The sequence below is a fragment of the Quercus lobata genome, chromosome 5 (assembly GCF_001633185.2).
Source record: "Quercus lobata isolate SW786 chromosome 5, ValleyOak3.0 Primary Assembly, whole genome shotgun sequence".
In the NCBI taxonomy this organism is placed as follows: domain Eukaryota; kingdom Viridiplantae; phylum Streptophyta; class Magnoliopsida; order Fagales; family Fagaceae; genus Quercus; species Quercus lobata.
Genome location: NC_044908.1, coordinates 31,141,873 through 31,162,193, shown reverse-complemented (window position 1 = coordinate 31,162,193; position 20,321 = coordinate 31,141,873). Strand labels below are relative to the sequence as shown.

Below are 20,321 nucleotides of genomic sequence, written 5' to 3'. Positions count from 1 at the left end.
TAATGGTACTGTCAGAACCTCTAAAGTTGAACCAAAGCATCAAAGAAATGTGTCTAACAATCATGTCAGTACCTCCCATGTTAGTACCTCCCATATAGCAAGAACAATCATGTCAGTACCTCCCATGTTAGACCAAAGAATCAGGTTCATGTGTCTAAAGTGGGTTCCGCCACTAAGAAATGGAGGAATCCAGTGGATCCCCATGTTTGTGAGATGTACTCATGATTGGGAGCTAGAAATTTTGCTCATTTTTTTCCCAAAGTCTGTATTCATTCCAGCTCCAAATAGGAGTGGAGGACAAAATGCTATGCTTATGTAATTCTACAAAAAATATGGGTATACAACCTGCATACTCCTTAGATTCTTCTTTTGTACATTTGTTTCTTTGTTAACTCTATAAAAAAGGGAGGGGTGGAGAAAGAGAGAAATTCCATTTAAGAGGTTTTCAGCATATAAACATAGATTCCACGATATATATCCATAAGCTGCCAACCCAATACATGTCCTTTTTTCAGGCCTTAAATGAGTTGTATTTTATAATGTTACTCAAAAGGCCTACTAGTTTCATTATTGAAGACAAAACAGCAGCAATGAAACTATTTATCTGGGCAAACAATGTTCTTCTCTCAGCAGAGCTAGTAATTGTTGCAGCAATTATGCTCACTTTCTGCAGAAGCAGAAAATGAATACAAATTCAAATTCATAATTACAAGTGTAACAGTGGTTGACAAATTAAGCACAGCAAATTCAACCCAACTGAATTCAACCAAAGTGTAGATCCCAACTGAAAATCAAGCACTAAGAGCACAACTTTGGACATGGACAGGAATTCCTGTATAGACACACATCCATATCTGGTGTGGGTTGCTTGTGCATGAAAGAAGACATGTCTTCTTTTTAACAGATTAATATAATATGTGCTAGCTATTATAATGTATGGTAATCAATAACAATAAAAGAGAAAACATAAAAAAAAAAATGTAAATGGAATGAGAATTTGTTACAAGATTCAATCATTGAATCCATATCAGCTAAATAAACGTAAGAGCTTCTTATAGCAAGGTGTAATTGGAATACATTGAGCATCAACAGTCAGATATTTTGGATGCAAATAGCAAGAAGCAGACTCGTAATTTAGACTGTACAACAGATTTTTGTATGCTAATTTTCAACATCAAACAATTGAGGAAAACCCAATTTGTACTTTTGCACAAAATCAGCTACTTGGTTCAAAGAACAAGTACAAAATTAGTACTGAAATTTGCAACTAGTCTTTACACTATTCATTGCATTAATTGCAACATGGGTGATCTAGAGCCCTATCTGGGTGATCTAGTGTCCAAAATTGGTCACATGCCCTATCTGGTGATCTAGTGCACCCTCGCAATACAGAAACTTGTATCACAAATTCGCAAAAGGCGATGTTCAGAAGTCATTTTAGATTCTAAAAAGGAAATATTCCAACCAGAGTTGTCATCACTGTCAAGAATCTCACAATCAATTTAATACAGGTTACAAAGCACATTAAAACTCCACGTTAAAGGAGATTTTAAAAGTCATTACATAAAGCATAAGGCATAACACAAATTCTAGAGTAAGGAATACAATAATTAATCTGAAACTCAATTTCTTGCTTCCTTCTCAGCTGTTGAAAAGAAGAATATATGCACTTTCATTGTTACACCTTTCCTCATACTAATTATAAGGATAAGAACCATGTTAAAAATTAAAAATACACACCCTAGCTACCAAGTACAGGCTAATATGAGTCAACATAGTCAAACACTCAAACTGGCTTGCTGTATATATCGAGAAACCAGGTGATTTGATTTGATATGTAGGGGCTGTATACTTCTGCATCCTACTGAGCTGTTGAGAACACAAGGAAATCATACTTGTCCCCACGGTTAACTATGCAGTAGGTAATTTGGAAGCTCAATAACAGAGGCTAACATGAGTCTTGTTTAAATTTGTTTTTCCCTTTATGGCAACTAACATGAGAGTTAAGATTAAACATCTAATTCCACCACTATTTAAGAGAATTATTTAGGCATATAAATAGCTGAGCATGATAGAATGACCATATGTTTAATCTCCCCAGGACTGCATTGGTGCTGTGAACAGTGACTGTATTATGGCTTAATCCTCACAATCTTCTATATATTTACTCTTAGTAAGTGGTAAACTATATATATATATATATATATATATATATATATATATATGTGCATGCATTAAACAATCAAACATATTAGATAAACTGAGGACCTCTAATCAAATTCAGAAAGTTCCATAAGATTCACTACAAAAGCACCATATAAAAAATTACCCTCCATGTAACACTCTATCTTTGTAATTCAAACACCCTAACAGCCCAACAAGTTAAAACACCCTAACAACCACATTATTCGAAGGATAAAACAACAAACCATGAAAAACATCTCTCTCTTCCATAAAACATTATTCAAAGGATAAAACATAAAACGCCCTAAGTGCCAAAGTAGTGCCCTCCTAACAATCTTGCCTCCTCTTGCAGAAACTGAAGTTGTAAATATGGTTCTTCCATCACGACAAACATCTCTCTCTTCTCTCGTTTCTGAAAAATACGTGCTGCCATAAGGTAGAGTTCAGAACCCTTCTCAATGCCATCTAAGGTGCACACGCGTTCCATGACATTACGAATAGTACTACTTGGCTCCACTGAAAAAGCTGAGTTCCTTAACTCCACAACATCACAGATACGACTAAGTTGTTGTGTCAACTGTAATGCCGTTCCTCCTTTCTTCCCTTTGCTCTGTGTGGATGATGGTAAAACTCGCTTCTTTCCTTTTTTTTGTGTTGGGTTAGGTGGTTGTGTGGGGTTAGGAGTCTCATCTTCATGAACGTCATCGTCATCATTTGGAGAAGATGAGTCAGCAGAAGTATCACCTAACCCCTCCTTAGGTGTCTCAAGATCATCAGGTAACACACCTGAAGTGGGGGCCCATGCTAAATCTCCTGTGGCCGCAATGTCCTTAAACATAATGTCTAATAAGTCAATATTCTCCAAACCTTTCTCTCGAAATTTTGCAGCTTCAGGAACCTCCTACAATTTTGAATAGTTTCATTAATAACTCAAATAGCATGGTTTATCTACTAATACAAAATATGTACAATGGATTATACAAAACATACCATTAGTTTCCTCTCCCACCACTCATCAGTTGCAGCTATTGTTCCTTTGGCTGCATCCCATCCCAATCCAGTTTCACTTCCCTTCAACTTATTCCAAAGTACCCAATCTTTCTTCAAACTATCCCATTTATGCTTATACTTCGACCTAGGATATTCCTTTCCAGTTTTCTTTTCAAAAGTTGCTATAATATTTGTCCAACCCTTTTTACTAAAGTGGGTATTAGGTCGATTACCCTTAAATACCTCATCCACACAAGCTTCGCAAAAGATAGTTGTTACTCTTGATGGCCATTGAGCTCTAACATTTGAGCTATTTTGGGATGGCTTACCCATCTAAAAAAAACATAAGTTTGTTAATATTAATGTTCAGCCAAATAATCAAACAGTTTCACCTCAAGTTTTAAGGACAATATTGTGTTCCACAAAATAGATGTTCTTTAAGAAAGACTAGCACAATCTTGATACCTTATCAGTTATAAACATAGAAAAGACGTTTAATACAAATGATCTATTTACAATAACTGTTTCTGTGTGATAAAATATGGTTAGTACAAATGGTCTATGTGATAAAATATAAGCTCAAAAGCTTTGATCAATAGAGAATGGTGACAAAGTTGAAAATGGAGAGAAATTCTTTGGCTGTGTTTTGTATTCCTGAATCAGACAAATTGATAAGTTGGTTGATGAGTCAAGACTAAGATTATATGAAAATGTGATTATTATTTCCAGTACTATTAGCAAGGGAAGAGACATGTGAAGATGATTGCATAAGATTTAGAGCACACAATGGCAACAGGACACCAAAAACTTCAACTTATGTTAACAACAGAACCATAAAACTCTAATTTTTATCACAGCCACTCAATGCACAAAACCCAACTGAATTTCTCTAATAATCACTTAAAAGGAAAAATTCAACTGAAATGCAAGACAGGGTAAGCAATGCCACATTAGAATCTAATATATCACTACAACCACTAAAATTTGAGTGTCCAAGAAGAGTTATAAGATCTGAGCAAAAGACAGCATAAGAATTTTAGTTCATTTTATCTTTTCTAAAAGATTATTCTGAGGCAAACATTCAAAAACTAGCAAACCACAGAGGGCAGTGTTCCAACATTTTCTTCTGAGGCAAACATTCATCATACTGTGTAATTGTTATTAACTAATGCTAAGAAGATAGAATCCATATCTCCTTTGAACATCAACTAGAAATTTTCCCTATCTACTAAGATTTTGTAATTGGTGGATCAGAACGATGATAAACGGAGTAGAGCGAAAACAACAACAGCAGCAACAAATCTCTGAATTCTAATATTTTGAGTTCAAATAGTGTAAACCAACATGCCAAAAGCCCAAATCTATATCATAATTTCAAAGATGGGTAATGGAGAATAGTTACCTGGAAAGGCTGGAATTGCGATGAAGAACGTCGATACACGGAGCAGAGCAAAAACGTTAAAGAGAGAACCAATCCTTGTGAAGCTGATGCGTTGAGGCAGAGGACTGAGGATATATATGGTGAAGGGAGAGGACTGGAGACACAACGGTAAAGGGAGAAGACTGAAGGCTATTTTTGGTTTTCAGCAAAAATTTCTGGCGGAATCACGATTTGCAAATCGCGCGATATCGGAATCGCAACGGGAAATTGCCTTTCCTGAAACGCGAAAATCTGCTGATTCAAAAACGCAATCCCACAAATTTCGCCCAGCCAAACATCTGCTAATTTCTGCGATTTGATAAACGGGCGTTTAGCTCTCTCAATACGCCTAAACAAACGGGCTCTATATATATATTTTTTGAAGAGATCAATTGTCACTATATTAATAATTAATGACAGTATGCACTTAGTAGTATAACCTATATATTACCAAAACGCTTTAATTATGAGAGGAAAAAATTGAAAATGAATGGGCATTTTGAGGAGATAAAACATGGCATTTGAGGCTTATGAGCATTATTTTGACTTTCCCAATGCATAATGTAAACAAAGAAAGAATAAGTGTTAAACTTACGTGCGGAGTAAAGTTACTTGAGATGATTATATATGAGATCTTTACATGTTTTGTAACCAAATTCACAAATAAACTCCTCATATGAGTGTCATTAAAAAGTGAAATAAATACTAAACTAAAACTCTTAACTCATGAAAAAAACTGAAATTTGTTAAACTTAAAACTTTTTCAAGTGTGTGGATTGAAAAATTTAAAAGTAGATAAATTAACACTTAAATTAAAATTGATGACAAAAAAAGTGTATTGACAAAATAAAAATTGTGGATAATTCATATAGTGATGAAGAGGAAAAAAAAGTTGATATGAACAAATAAACTTTTAGCTAATAGAGTTTAATCTCTAGAAAACTGTCTTCATAAGAGTGTCATTAAAAAGTAAAATCAATACTAAACTTAAATTCAAACTCTCATAATTTGTGGAGGTGTGAAGCTAAAATTTAAATATTTTAAACATCGTGCTTTTGCTCAATTATTCTCCTTTTTATTAGTAAAAAATTTACTACTCAAGAAATTAATTTAATATAATAACACACATATAAACATAACACAAATACAAATGGAACCCTTGTTGTAGGAGAGAATAAAAAATTTAATAATTCTTAAATAATAAATAGAAAAACATAACTTTATCCAAAAAGGTGATTTATTTACATTTTTTTTTGAGTTAAAAAGAATTGATGCAATTTGAATTATGAAAAAAGAAAAAAAAAAGTCATAAGAATAATATGAAAGGAAAAAAATGTTGATATGAACGTAACATAAAAAAATAAAGAAAAAAAGAAAACGTGATTGATGGTTGTAAGGAACTACGATAGATTTAAAAAAAAAAAAAAAAACTTAATTATCAATTAATGTAGAAATTAAAACCTAAAAAAAAATTTAAAAAAAAAAAAAAAACACACACACACACACACACACAAAGAAGAATAGTTTGTTGCCAACATAACTTTATCCAAATAAGTTGATAAGAATTAATAAGATATTACAATAATTATCTAAAATAAAAGTCACATGTGTGAAGAGGAAAATTTTGCTGTTGAATACGTTGTTGTTTTTTTTTTTAAAGGGTATTTTTTTTTTACATGAAGTAATATAATTCAAATAAAAAAAAAAGAAAAAGAAAAAAGGAATAGATGAAGATTGTTGCTGATTTTTATTTTATTTTATTTTTTACATGTAGTAAATATAATTTAAATAAAAAAAAGGAGTAGATGAAGATTTTGAATTGTAATCAAATTAAGATTTTTTTATCAATTTAGAAATTATAGGAGAAGAAGATAAGAACAACAAGAATTATATATATATATATATATTTAAATCTAAATTTTTTTTACAATTTGGTGCATCCACTTGGATGCAACCACGACTTCTAAACCCCACTTTTATTATATAGTATATGATATACACACACACACACATAATAACAAAAAAAAATAAAAAAAAATAAAATAGTATAACATGTGTAATGTGTTAATTTTTATAAGATGTAATTTTATTAATTTTAATTGATTATAAATAACATTTTTCTTATTTAATGTAATAAGGATAAAATAGTAAATTTATTAAAGTTACATATTCCATCCTCTCGCTTTTCTCCTCAACCAAATAAAAAAGTTTTTCATCTCTTCACTTTTCTATCCTTTCAATCAAACACATATAAGAGAAAACTAAATCTTTTTTATCTTTCCAATTTTATATCACTTTTCTACTTTCTATTCTCCCACTTTTCCACTCCTCCAACCAAACAGAACCTTTAAAATTTTATGTTATAGGTATTTTGGGGTTTGTGCCTTTGTGTTGGGAGGTACACGGCACCTAATAGAAGTCCAACCCATGTAGAATGAGTGTCCAAGATAATGAGCTTGCCATGCAAGCATTGATGGAATTCTATTCAATTAGAAATAGGCGAACATGGTTGACAAGTCCTAAAATCCTACTCCAAATGTAATTCATATTATGCTAGGAAAAGAAGTCTAATGTGGCTAAAGCTTTTTTGTGTATAAAAAGCATGTGGGTGTGCCACATATTGAATAGAAAGTAAAGAAAAAGAAGCCGCACAAACAGAAAAGAGAGAGCAGCTAAGAGAGAGCCGCTTAGAGGAAAGGAAGACATCCAGGAGAGAGAGCTGTGCGTGGAGAAGAAAATAGAAAGGAGAGTGCAAAGTGTTGCCACCTTTGAGAGAGATAATTTATGTGTGTAAGAGCAAAAATAAATAAATAATAATAATAAGAGAGATTTTTCTTTAGTCGTGAGACATACACAAGAATTATTGTAATTGATTTGATAATAGTGAAATTATTTGGAATTTGTCCAGTGGTTTTTCCCTTCAAAGAGAAAGGATTTTTGACGTAAATTTTGTATTCTTGTGTGTTGTTGTTTTGAATTGATAGTTTTGGTGATAATATTATTTAGGACCCAACAAGTGGTATTAGAGCTAAGGTTGAGTCAAAGTGATGGCCGAAGAAGAAGGCAAGGCTTCAGGAATTGAAAAGTTTGATGGAACAGACTTTGGATATTGGAGGATGCAAATTGAAGATTATCTCTATGGGAATAAATTGCATCTGTCTCTTTTAGGGAAGAAACTTGAAACTATGAAGGAGGAAGAATGGAACCTTCTTGATAGATAGGTATTGGGAGTTATTTGATTAACTTTGTCAAGATCAGTTGCACATAATGCTGTGACGGAGAAGACCGCATGGATTTGATGAAGGCTCTGTTTGGCATGTATGAAAAGCCATTGGCGAATAATAAGGTGCATCTGATGAAGAAGTTGTTCAATTTGAAGAAGGTAGAAGGCACTCTTGTAGCACAGCATCTGAATGAGTTCAATACGATCACAAATCAATTATCCCAATGGAAATTGAATTTGATGTTGAGGTTTGTGCATTGATTCTTTTGGCTTCTTTACTAAACAGTTGGGAAGCCATAAGAATAACAGTGAGTAATTCTGCAGGGAAAAGTAAAATCAAATATGATTATATTCAAGATTTGATTTTAAGTGAAGAAGTTCGCAAGAGAGATGTGAATATAGACAATGCACAAGATCAAGTTTTTGTCATGAAGAACAAGAGCAGAGGTAGAAGTAGAGGTCCTAATGATCGAAAATTAAATAATAGGTCACAATCAAGAGATAGATCTTAGCTCAAGGAAACTAGAGAATGCTTCTATTGTGGGAAAAAAAGGGTCACTTAAGAAGAGATTGTTGGCATTGGAATAAAGAACAAATTGAAGGCAAAGATAAAAAGAATGATAATGAGAAAAATACTATAGCTGCTGTGATTGCTGAGGAAGTTGTGGTGCTCTTTGTTGAAGAGCAAAAGTGTGAGCATGTTGCTAATAATGATATTGAGTGGGTTGTTGATTTGGTAGTCTCCCACCATGTTATCCCTAGGAAAGCAATGGCGATGCCACGTGCAACTCAGGGTGTTCCTAGGAAGACCCTAACCTGGAAAAAAAAACCTGAATTTTTTTTTTAATTTTTATATTTGCTTTGTATTAGGAACACCCTCAATCACAGAATTAGGAACACCTTCAAATTAAAAAAAAAAAAAAAAATATATGTTCTACTTTCAAGCCAAAAAAAAAAAAAAAGCCCAAAAAAAATTGAACTAAAATTTGAAAAAAAAAAAAATTGTAATAGAGGCAGCCCACGGTAAGCCCAACAGATTACAAACCATGGATTCTCCAAAAAAAAAAAAAAAAAAAAAAAAAAAAAGAAAGGAAAACAGAGCAACGCCTAAGTCCTTAAAGGTCTAAATCAGAAATCACTAAAGGCTTTATCAAAAAAGAAAAAGAAAAAGGAAACCACTAAAGGCCTAAAGCAAACCTAAACTCAGTCCCTCAGAGCAACGCTGCTTGAGCCTCTAGCCAACAAACGGAGATCGAATTAGTCACAGCTCACTCGTCGGAGATCGGCCCAGTCTAGATCGTCATTATCGCTCGCTCACCCCTCCACATTGTCGTCGCTTGTCGCTAACCCTCATTGGAGGATAGAGATCGGCAGGTTGCTCATTGCGACGTCGCCTCGTCACTACTTCAGCGGCCTCAGCCTTCAGGCCTCCCTGCTCGGCTGCTCCGGTGCTCCCTCCCTCAAGGTATTTCATTTTCTCTCTCTCTCTCTCTCTCTCTGAACTGAACTGAACTGAATATGAAATTAATTAAAATTTGAAATGAATTAAACTCTCTCTCTCTCTTTATTCTTTAATAAGACTAACTCTCTCTCTCTCTTTTGATTGGCCGAACTTTAGCTTTATTAATGTTTTGTCATTTTGTCTGTTTTTGACTTTTTTTTTTTTTTTGATTTGATTTGTGTTTTTGACTTTTTGAATTTGGATTTTATTAGTTTATCTTATCCGTTGGTGTTGGTGTGTCTAGTGTGTTGGTGTTGGTGAGATATTAATTGTCTTTTAGTGTAATGTGTGATTGTGAAATTTTCTGATTGGCAGGGGGCATCACTCATCAGGCATGAGGCGTGCTTGTTTGTTGAGTGAGGTGGGGGTAGATGGGCACATGGGGGGTCGGGCTGCACATTACACTGCGTTAGTGCTTTAATTATTGTGCATTTGTGTTGCACATGGGATGTGTTACATGTGTAGTGTGCAAATCAATGGCTCTTTTAGTGTAATGTGCACATGGGGCTAAACAATATAACAAATTAAAAGCAATATAATTAATGACAAATAAATTAAAGCAATATAGTTTATTGTTAGGCTAAACAACAATAATTAAAGCAGTATAATTAACCAATACATTATAAAAGACAAACAAATTAAGTTATGTTAAACTAAACAATAATTAATAATTTTATAATTAATGAAACAACAATATAATGAATTATAGTTTATAAAAGACAAACAAATTAATGAAACAACTAAACAACAAGAATTAATAATTTTATTAATATTTCAAATGAACTTATAGTTTATTATTTATTCTTTTACTAGAATTATGGACAAATATTTGATAAGAAAACCACGTGCCAAAAAAAAAAAAAATTTCTTGAGAAAAATTTTTAGGAACACCTTGGGAAAAATTCCTGGAGTTGTCACTGTAGGAAAGGGTTGTTTACCATGTACAAAGCATGAGACTTTGGTACCATGAAGATAGGTAATTCTAGTTATTTGAAAATTGTTGGAATTGATGATGTGTGCATTGAAACCAATGTTGGTAGCACCATAAGGTTGAAGGATGTGCAAAATGTTCTAGATTTAAGGATGAATGTGTTTTCTACATTGGCTATGGATCGAGCGGGTTATTGTAACTACCTTGGTAATGGAAGATGAAAACTTACTAAGGGGTCATTAGTTGTTGCAAGAGGACATGCATGTTGCAGTATGTACAGGACTCATGTGAAGACCAGTAAAAAGAAGTTCAATGAGATTAAAGATTTTGAGAAGACTCCACAGATGAGAGTTGGCATTAATGGTGTTGATACCAAGAGGGAGAAATTCCCATTGCCTAATAGTGCTTTAGATGAGGAAGTAATAGATGATGAAAAATGCAAAGATGCTAAGGCTACATGGGATGATAATGAAGTGAAAGACCTTGGAGGTCTTGAGCAGGGAGAGCAATATCCTCTACTAGAGATTGTTGAACCTCATAAAAAGAGGTCTACTGGAGAACATCGAACTGTTAGCTTCAAGAATAATTGGGCTTTTGATGAGAGGGAGCCAAGAGATTGGATTAAGGAAATCCAAGATTAGATAAATTCTTTAAGAGTGAAAGATATTGACGTTGATGAGGTGTTCTCAGTGCTAGTGAAGATAATGAAGAAGGTCAAGCTTGAAGTTGGCTTGACCGACATGGATCTGAATTAAAAAGCTAGATTGAAGATCTCATTCCTTGATGGGCTGGTGGGGGAGATTGTTGGGAGGTGCACAACACCTAATAGAAGTCCAGTCCATGTAGCATTTGTGCCCAAGATAATGAGCTTGCCATGCATGCATTGATGGAATTCTATTTCAATTAGAAATAGATGAACGTGGTTGACAAGTCCTAGAATCCTACTCCAAATGTAAGTAGGAGTTGTGTTTAATAATTAATACTTGTAAGAATCCTAACTCAAGTCAAGTTAGGAATTCATATTTTGCTAGGAAAAGAAGTCTAAGGCGGCTAAAGCTTTTTTGCGTATAAAAAGCATGTGGGTGTGCCGCATATTGAATAGAAAGGAAAGAAAGAGAAAGCTGCACAAAGAGAAAAAAAAGAGAGTAGCCAAGAGGGAGCCACTTAGAGAAAAAGAAGGCAGCCAAGAGAGAGAGCTGTGCGTGGAGAAGAAAATAGAAAGGACAGTGCAAAGTGTTGCCGCCTTTAAGAGAGATAATTTGTGTGCGTAAGAGTAAAGAAAAAAAAGAGAGATTTTTCTTTAGTTGTGAGACATATACAAGAATTATTGTAATTGATTTGATAATAGTGAAATTATTTGGAGTTTGTCCCGTAGTTTTTCCCTTCAAAGAGAAAGGGTTTTCCACATAAATTTTCTGTTCTTGTGTGATTGTTGTTTTGAATTGATAGTTTTTGTGATAATATTATTTGGAACTCAACACTTTGTGGAATGAGGCTTGAGATTTGAGCATTTGCATTAAAGGTTTCATGCTTGGGTTTTACTTTATAATTTTTTAACTAAAATGTAAAATTCACCCGTTACATTTCACCAAAATTCATTTCAATTCTTAAACGTTGTTTTCATTTATTTCAATCCTCTAAATTTTAAGTTTATTAAATTAAGGAATCTTTGTCAATTTCCGTTAAATGTTGCGATTAATTGTCCAAATTTTAAATTTTTTCTTCAATTTTTTTTAATTAAAAAAATTACAATTAATGATTAAAAAAACTTAGAGGATTGAAATTAATGAAAACAAAGTTACATAACTAAAATGAATTCTAGTGAAACTTAGAGAGTGAATTTTGCATTTTAGCCTAATTTTTTTTGGTTATTTGAGTTTGTAGTATGAGGCACTAGCTATGTTTGGTTTGAGCATCACTCAAAACTAATGGCCTGTTTGGAAGTTTAGAGAGGGAGGAGAGTAGTGGGGAGGAGAGTAGAGGGGAATGGTTATCCTCCACCTTGTTTGGATGTTTTTAAAATTAGTAAGGGAGAATGGAGTAATTAGTCATTCTCCCTTGTTTGGATGTTTTAAAAATTAGGATAGAAATGAGAGGAAATGATTAAATATTTTTAAATAAACAAATTTACCTTTATTTGAAAATGGACTTGTAACGTTGGTCTATGATTAATTTGTTAGATTAAATAATTATGACTATAGCATGCAATATTTTTTTTGATAATTTTTTTTCTTGATGTGAATTAAATAATCAACATTGGTCTATGATTAAATATTTTTTCTCCTTTTTATTATACTAAAAAAAAAACTATCCTTAATTGATAATAATTAAAATAAGAAAAAAATGTTTGGTTTATTTGTTTACTGAAAAAAAATCAACAAAATATTGAATTTTGAGTGTTTCTTTCATTTACTATTATTATTTTTAATATATATATATATATATATATTTTATTTTTTTATTTTGCTTAGTATGTAAATTTAATTTTTTGAGGATTCGGAGAAGAATTGAGACCCAAAAAAAACAAAAAAGGATAGGGAGAGTGGCTCTATGAATTAACTCAAAAAATAGGATCCTACTATGTAATTTAAATTCAAGTGTTTGCCCACTTACTATTAAGAAAAGAAAGCAACTCAAAATTCTCAAGAGAATATCCTTGCTAACTACTAAGCAATAGCACACAAATTTCAACCAAAACACATGACAATAATTTCTCAGAAAAATGCAAAATTTCACACACTGAAATTTTTATTTTTCATGACCATACTTATCCGTTTAGGGACCAATGCCACTTTGAATCATGACGTGAGATACTGGAATTTGCCAAACATAGAGCCTATTAAGAATGCCTCGTCCATCTAATTAATAAAGCAAAATCTCACTTGAACCGTTCATTAAAAAAAATTAAAAAAATTTAAAAAAAAAAAAAGAAAAAAAGAAAAAAAAAAAGCTCACTTGAACCAAGGCAGGTCAAGACAAAACCAGAAAAAATAGCACCAATGAGGTCAACATAGCTTCACTCAGATGTGAAATGCATAAAAGATGAATGTAAGCAGACAAAGTATAATATTTCTCGTTCTATGAACTGAGTTAGGAGAATAATTTACTTTAAAATAAGAGGTTTTTTATAATAATAAAAAATCCAGAATGATATCTGTCATTATTTATTCTTGCAATATAGAAACATAACCATTTAGGAAAAGTAATTTAGAACATGAACAAGAAAGTTACACACAAAAAAAGAAAAAGAAAAAAAAAAGGCGTTTTGTCATGAGAATCAAGTTCAACTTAGTAGCGTAGCTCCTCAAACACAGGATCAACATTTTTTCCCCACTTTTCATTATACATCTGCAAAAGCTTCTCAACTGGTTTCACACCTGCATTAATTAAGAAAATCATGCATGTATAGCATATTTTCAAACTAGAAAAGAATACATGAATGCTTTACAGATTAGTTACCTGTTATAACATCCTCTGCTAGCTCATTCAAGTACATTGATTCCCCAATGCCTCTCCTTTCCAAGCCATCCTATAGAATAATAGATTGGTTTTAAGATAGTCAACTACAAGACGGCAATGACATTGATCTTATCTTGTGTAGATTACCCTCGCCCACTTTATAACGCTTTCAGCTACATCCTTTAACAAGCCACCTTGAAATGTTGTGTTTAGACCTGTCTTAGGAACCTAGCAAAAAAAGAAAAAACCTTAATTTAGATTTGCCATCTTAGCTCCATAGAAAGATGTAATTAAACTAAATCAGCATTGGAACTAAAATCACCAAAAGACATTGAACTTTTCCTTGCCTACAGCCCCCCATGCTTGGCTCTATCTTTACATTCTTCTCAGTACTCCAACATCAACATTTGCAATACAATCCAAACTTTCCAACATGCCAAAAGTATACACACATCTACAAGTGTTAGTTTGTGCTTGGACACTATTTCCCTAATATGTTAGCATCTACTAGTAAAACAAATTGAAGAAACATGACTAACTTTTGATTTGGAAATTTCTCCTATTAGAACAACACCATATACTAACAGATGACCACCAAATAATCAAAATGTGTATACGCACCAAAATAGTACCATTATCCAAACAAGAACTCTCACAAACAGAAACAGTAGTTGCAAAACAGTAGTACCAATATATACTACTTTCAAAGACAGCCCGATAAGCTAGCAGTTGAAATGCAAACAAAAATATTAATCCACATAAAATAATTTGCATATCCTATCAATCAATCAACAACATAATTATCTCCATAATATATATAGCCAAGAAGCGAGTAGGAAATGCCGAACCGGGAAGTAAATAGAGTGAGGAACAGAAGAAATTGAATAAGCCTGGCATATCTCAGGTTGTGTTTTATATGTCATTAATTATATAGAGCAGGGCACAATCTAATCATATGAAAATCTTTCATGATGTTGAGTAACTCCCGATAACTCATTGTTTAGTTTCAATCATTAGATTCCTTCACGATGACATATATATATATATATATATATATATATATATATATATATATATATATATAAAGGCAAAGAGAGAGACAACTACACAGTGAGATGCTGCACAAACTCATGTGAGTTTGATCATACACAATCAAACAAGCAATTTATTGAACACATTGTGAGCGACTCTTTGAAACTTTAAAATTCTAGTAAAAAAAGAAAAAAAAAGAAAAAGAAAACCCCAAATCAGAAACCCATTCACAGAAAACAAGAAATTACCCGATAAAAATCACAAACTCAAACCAATAATTAAAAACTTGACCATAAAATCAAACTTACACAAAATAAACAATCACAAAGCCTAGGTTTAACCATAGTTCATCCATATATCATGAACTAAAAGGATTGCAAGTGTTTAGATAAAAAGAAACAAGAAACACAGATCCATATATAGCTACAATATACAAATTTATGCAAGTTCACAATCTAGACTCACTCAAGTACTTTATCAAACACGTTATGAGCAATACTTTGAAACTTTAAAATTTGAGCCAAAAAAAAAAAAAAAACAATCAGATTTGAAACCCACCCACAAATAACATGTTATTACCTCATAAAATCACAATTAATAAGAAATCACCCAATAAAATCACAATTTTAAGAACATAGTTATTTGATCCAACTCAAAAGAAGCCCATGAAATAGAAATTAAAACAGAGTTTACCTTTGTGAGAGAATGCTAGGCGTGAGAGAGAAGAGTGAAAGACAGTCCAAGAGAGAGAGAGAGAGAGAGAGCTTGAGAGAAATTGTGGGTTACAAAGCTGAGAGAGCTTGAGAGAAATTTGTGGGTTATATATATATATATATATATATATATATATATATATATATTTTTTTTTTAATGTTACAAAACATTGTAATTTTGTTAATATAATAAGGGTATATTAGGTAATTTATTTGGTCAATAATTTATGTACTCTATTCTCTCTTCAAATCTCTCCAATTTGGGAGAATTAAAAATGAGGGGTTAGAGGTAGTTGAAACCCCTCCAAACCCCTCCCCCCCATTCCTTAAAAAACTTCCAAATAAGGTAATTGAATTACTCTCCCTTTCTTTACTCTACTCCCCCTCCTTTTTTAAACATCCAAACAGAGCATAAGTTCTCAAAATTTAATTCCCATCACTTAAAACTCTAACCCATATCTCATATTCTCTTGAGTAGGGCTGTAAACAAGCCGAGTTTTGTCGAGTAGTGAATGTTCAAGCTCGGCTCGACATCAAAAGTAGAATGTTCAAACTTGGCTTGAGTTTGATACGAGCTTACAAATAATGTTTAAGCTTGAGCTTGTTATAAAGTATAAAAGCTTGAGCTCAGCTCGGATTGGCTTGATTCAATGAATCAAGCCAAGCTCGAGCTCAATATCAAGCCCAAACTCAAGCTCAATATCATGTTTTTGACCTTGAGATCCAACACAAATATATTATCAAGCCTATATCAAGTTTACTCTCTAGCCTATTTGGTTTGGATGAGTGGTCTCAACTTATAATTAATTAAAGTATTAGAAGGATATGAGTTTACTTGTCAAGCTCATATCAATTTTATTACCAAACTCATAAATAAGCCTAGGCTCAACTTGTTTTGTTACTTTTGTATCGAGCCTTGGTGTTCACAAGCTTGTTCATGAACAATATTTTTTACTTGGGCCCGGCTCGTTTATTAAACAAGCCTAAAACAAAAGCTTAAGTTTGGCTTGTTTATAAACAAACAAACAAACATGAACGAGCTTTTTATCGAGCCAAACTTGAGCTGCTTATGAACGACTTGGTTCATTTACAGCCTTACTCTTGAGTTGCCCAATAATGTGTTTGGCTCAAATATTTGCTTTAGTTTTCAGTTTAGGAACTCACCTTTTACTCAAAAAAGTGGAGCCGACACATCATTTTTATTTTTTATTTTTCTAGAATGGTAACGGTACTCTTGTTGCCCTTACCTATGTGATATTTTCTCTTTCCCCCACTCTTCTTTTGTTAGGACATATGTGATTCACTTGTTAAGAACATATGTCACTATTTTATGTAATTGGCTAATCTTTTGACAAAACGCACTTTACTTGTAATTGGGTAGATCTAGGTGTTTTTAATACTTCAGGAAACAAGGTTTTAAGATCAAGTATTGAAGTTATTCAAGTCTATCCAAGAAACAAGCTGAATAGTGCAAATTCATTAAAGCTCGACAGCTGGCTCGACAGTTGCATCTATCAAGCTTAAGAAAGCTGTTTCAGCCCGTGTTCTTGACACCTGCTCGACAACTACTTGACACCTCCTATCTGTTGAGGTTTAAGAAAAACAGATTTTCTATTCTGTTTTCTTGGAATCCGTGAATGTGTCTTTGGGCCTTCTTTTCTCCTAACCCTAGATATATAAAAGGATTATTTAAAGGACCATCAAAGAGTTCACAAGTTGCACAAGTGTTGTGCAAAGTTTGTTCAAGCAAATTGTAACCGGAGAAAGAGTTTACTCTAGTTCATCGTTCTTGAAGAAGTTGCTGTGTATGTGCACCGTAGGGTTTTGTGACCAAGTATCTTCTTGATCTTCATCGTTGGGATGAACTAAAGAACTTTGCAGCCAACAACTTTTTTTAGTTGGTGATTGAAGTTGCATACTAGAATCTGCGCATTATTTAGTCACGTACTTGGGAGCCGTGCATCGAAAGGAGAAATTGTCACTACAGAACAAGTCCAATTGGGTATTGGGGTAAGAGTTCAACTGTAGGTTAGTATAAGGTACTGGGATTCCTTTACTTGTAACCGTTTGTTGTGATAATAGTGGAATTTCAGGAGTGGTGACCTGAAAATCACCCGGTGGGGTTTTTGCCGTTAGGTTTTCCCCATTCGTAAACAAATCACCGTGTCAAATTTATTTTCCACTGCATACTTAGTTTATTGGTGATTTGTTTGTGCTACCACGCATTTGCATGTTAATTAACTTAATTAATTCACTTGGCTAAATTAATTAGTTAATTTATCACAAGGGGTCAATTCGTTTTTGGTCTATCAAGTGGTATCAGAGCAGGCACACTCTGATTTGGGTTAATCTTTGTTGTGTTAATCCATTGACCCCTGTTTGTCATGGATAGAGGACAGTCTTTAATCATACCTCCTTTATTTGATGGCACTAACTATGCATACTAGAAAGTACGCATGAGAGTTTTCTTGCAGTCCTTAGATAAGAAAGTATGGCAAGCTGTGGAAATAGGCTGGACTAAGACTACAAAAGTGCTGGTCGATTGGGATGATGCCAAGATCAAGGCGGCAAACTTCAACAGCAGGGCATTGAATGCTTTATTCAGTGCAGTCACCAATGAGGAGTTCAAAAAAATATCTTTTACTGAAACTGCTAAGGAGGCATGGACCATCCTCTAGACAACCTATGAGGGAACCAAGGTTGTCAAGAATTCAAAACTACAGAGGCTCACTACAAGCTTCGAAAAGATTAAGATGGAGGAGGATGAGTCATTCGATGAGTTCTATGCCAAGCTTAAAGACATAGTGAACTCAGCGTTTAATCTTAGGGAAATTATTCCTAAACCCAAAATTGTGAGAAAGGTGCTCAAATCTCTGCTTGAGAGATTCCATGCCAAGATCATGGCGATAGAAGAATCAAAGGATATTGACAAGATTCCTTTGACTGAGCTGGTTGGTAATCTGTAGACCTACGAGCTAGGGTTGACTAGGATTGGTAAGTCAGGCAAGAGTAAGAGCAAGGCACTGAAGGCTAAGAGTAGTGAGACAGATGAGTCTTTAGATGATGAAGATTCTAAGATGAAGTCCTACATCACTAGGTAGTTCAAGAAGTTTATGAAGAATGCTAATGGAAAGGGCTTCAACAAGGATCGTAGGCAATCCAATTCTTCTTAGTTCAAGAGCCAAGACAAAGGGAAGAAGGATGCAAGGGATGGCGGTCAGTACATTGTTCCCACAGGACTTAAGTTCTTTGGGTGTCAAGGCTTCGGTCACATAAAACAGGAGTGTCCTACATATCTCAAAAGCATTGGGAAGAGCAAGGCACTTGCTGCTACTTTGAGTGATACCGAGCCTGAGGATGATTCCGATAATGAGGATGATGGAATCTTGAATGCCTTTACTGCCACTGTCAATCCTACTGATGGGATTGTTGAAGATGTGGATGAAGAAGAGGAATTGGTGGAGTTCAAGTTTGAGAAGATGGATGATCAAGATGATATCCATACAGCCTATGAGAAATTATACAAGATCTCTGAGAAACATGAGAAACTATATAGGCTGACCACCAAGAAGCTCAGTGATGTGGAACTTGATCGTGAAGAGCTTTCCATAAAGTTTGATGAGGTTAATAAGACTATTAGAGCACTGAGGTTTGAGAACAATTTCTTGACTGAGAAGACTAAGAAGCTTGAAGCGGAGCTGTTTCAAGTCAAAGCTCAATTGGAGAGGACTTCAAGTGCAAAGCTTAATGAGATGCTCAATCTTCAGAAATCTGCTTTTGTTCGAACAGGTTTAGGGTATGGTTTCTCTTCCTCTAATATTGCTTCAACTATTACTACTATTTTTGTTCCTACTAGCAATAATGTTGAAATTGATTTAGCTAGTGAGAACTTAGACAAAGGTAAATCTATCTTAGGAGCACCCCTTATGTAAGATAAGAAGGAAGTTAAGAACCCTAGGGCTAAGATGGCTAACTCTCAAAAGCCTAAACAAAAGAAGCAGCATATTTATCATCATTATGGAGTTGTCGGTCATACTCGACCAAATTGCTATAAGTGGCTAGCTACTCAATAAAGCAACGGCATGATAGCATCTGGGAACCAGAATTAGCTTCAATCTCTCTTGCTCCTTTTGGAGATCTTCTCAAAGCCCTCATATTCCTTTCAAACTTGAATGATTTCAATTCTTCCCCCTCACCGCTGATTCAAGGGTTCAAAGGAAATGTACTTCCAAAGTGTGGAAGAAAAAGGACTCCAAGTGATTCTATCACTTTTCTCTTCCTCTCTTCTTGTTTTTATTCTTGCATGACTTGTGTGTTTTGCTTTTGTTTTAAGTCAGTCTAGTTTTTATGCTTTGCTTTGTTTAACATGTTTTTGTTTGGTTATTTTTCTGTTTTGTTTTGTTTTGTTTTTCATATAAAAATAAGATTTTTTTTTTTTGAAAAATCAGAAAAATACAAAAACAATGTGTGTTTGTGTACATTGGTACTTGTGTACCTTGGATGACCATTGAACACAAAGTTTTCTAAACTTTGTATCTTCTGTAGCTTAGATGAGCATCTCTATGCATACTTAAGCAAGTGAGCTTTGTGGCTCTTGTTTGTGATGAGTAAGATTAAGTTATCTCTTGTACTTAACATTCGTATCACTCTTTTTGACAGGAAGGACTAAAAAATCCTAAAAGAAAGGCATAAATAACCATCTCACCACTGTTGCTCGCCAATCATGAAATGACATCTGTGTGGTTCGGCATAGCAAAAGTGTGATGTCAATGACATTTGTGTGCTTCAGCATAGCAAAATTGGAATGTCAAAAACTTAACATAATTGGGTATTTCTTTTCTCTCTCTTATATGCCCATGCATGATTTG

General features: G+C 33.7%; 2 protein-coding genes across 3 annotated transcripts; both read right to left on the bottom strand.

The window, feature by feature from the left end:
* Positions 1-2,274: 2,274 nt before the first annotated feature.
* LOC115988329 (L10-interacting MYB domain-containing protein-like) lies at positions 2,275-4,913 on the bottom strand. The gene is made up of 3 exons (XM_031111860.1): positions 4,577-4,913; positions 3,175-3,507; positions 2,275-3,085 (listed from the first exon to the last, which is right to left on the bottom strand). Exons 2-3 carry the CDS (start codon positions 3,505-3,507, stop codon positions 2,489-2,491), a joined length of 930 nt encoding a protein of 309 aa, XP_030967720.1. The 5' UTR covers positions 4,577-4,913; the 3' UTR covers positions 2,275-2,488.
* Positions 4,914-13,506: 8,593 nt separating this feature from the next.
* Positions 13,507-15,493, bottom strand: LOC115992688 (glutamate--cysteine ligase, chloroplastic-like). 2 transcript variants are annotated; one of them, XM_031116913.1, is made up of 5 exons: positions 15,434-15,483; positions 14,031-14,132; positions 13,856-13,936; positions 13,709-13,778; positions 13,507-13,626 (listed from the first exon to the last, which is right to left on the bottom strand). In XM_031116913.1, exons 2-5 carry the CDS (start codon positions 14,067-14,069, stop codon positions 13,538-13,540), a joined length of 279 nt encoding a protein of 92 aa, XP_030972773.1. In that variant the 5' UTR covers positions 14,070-14,132; positions 15,434-15,483; the 3' UTR covers positions 13,507-13,537. The 2 variants fall into 2 exon arrangements, 1 of the variants encoding a protein (XP_030972773.1); XR_004092619.1 differs by lacking the exons at positions 13,507-13,626; positions 14,031-14,132 and having other exon boundaries at positions 13,633-13,936; positions 15,434-15,493.
* Between the last annotated feature and the right edge of the window lie 4,828 nt (positions 15,494-20,321).

Excerpts from the sequence above, each read along its gene's own strand:
- LOC115988329 (XM_031111860.1), bottom strand. The coding sequence starts at position 3,507 with ATGGGTAAGCCATCCCAAAATAGCTCAAATGTTAGAGCTCAATGGCCA. Across the intron at positions 3,086-3,174 it reads GGTGGGAGAGGAAACTAATG|GAGGTTCCTGAAGCTGCAAA; the intron begins GTATGTTTTGTA and ends TCAAAATTGTAG.
- LOC115992688 (XM_031116913.1), bottom strand. The coding sequence starts at position 14,069 with ATGGGGGGCTGTAGGCAAGGAAAAGTTCAATGTCTTTTG. Across the intron at positions 13,937-14,030 it reads GAAAAGTTCAATGTCTTTTG|GTTCCTAAGACAGGTCTAAA; the intron begins GTGATTTTAGTT and ends TTTTTTTGCTAG. Across the intron at positions 13,627-13,708 it reads AGCAGAGGATGTTATAACAG|GTGTGAAACCAGTTGAGAAG; the intron begins GTAACTAATCTG and ends TAATTAATGCAG.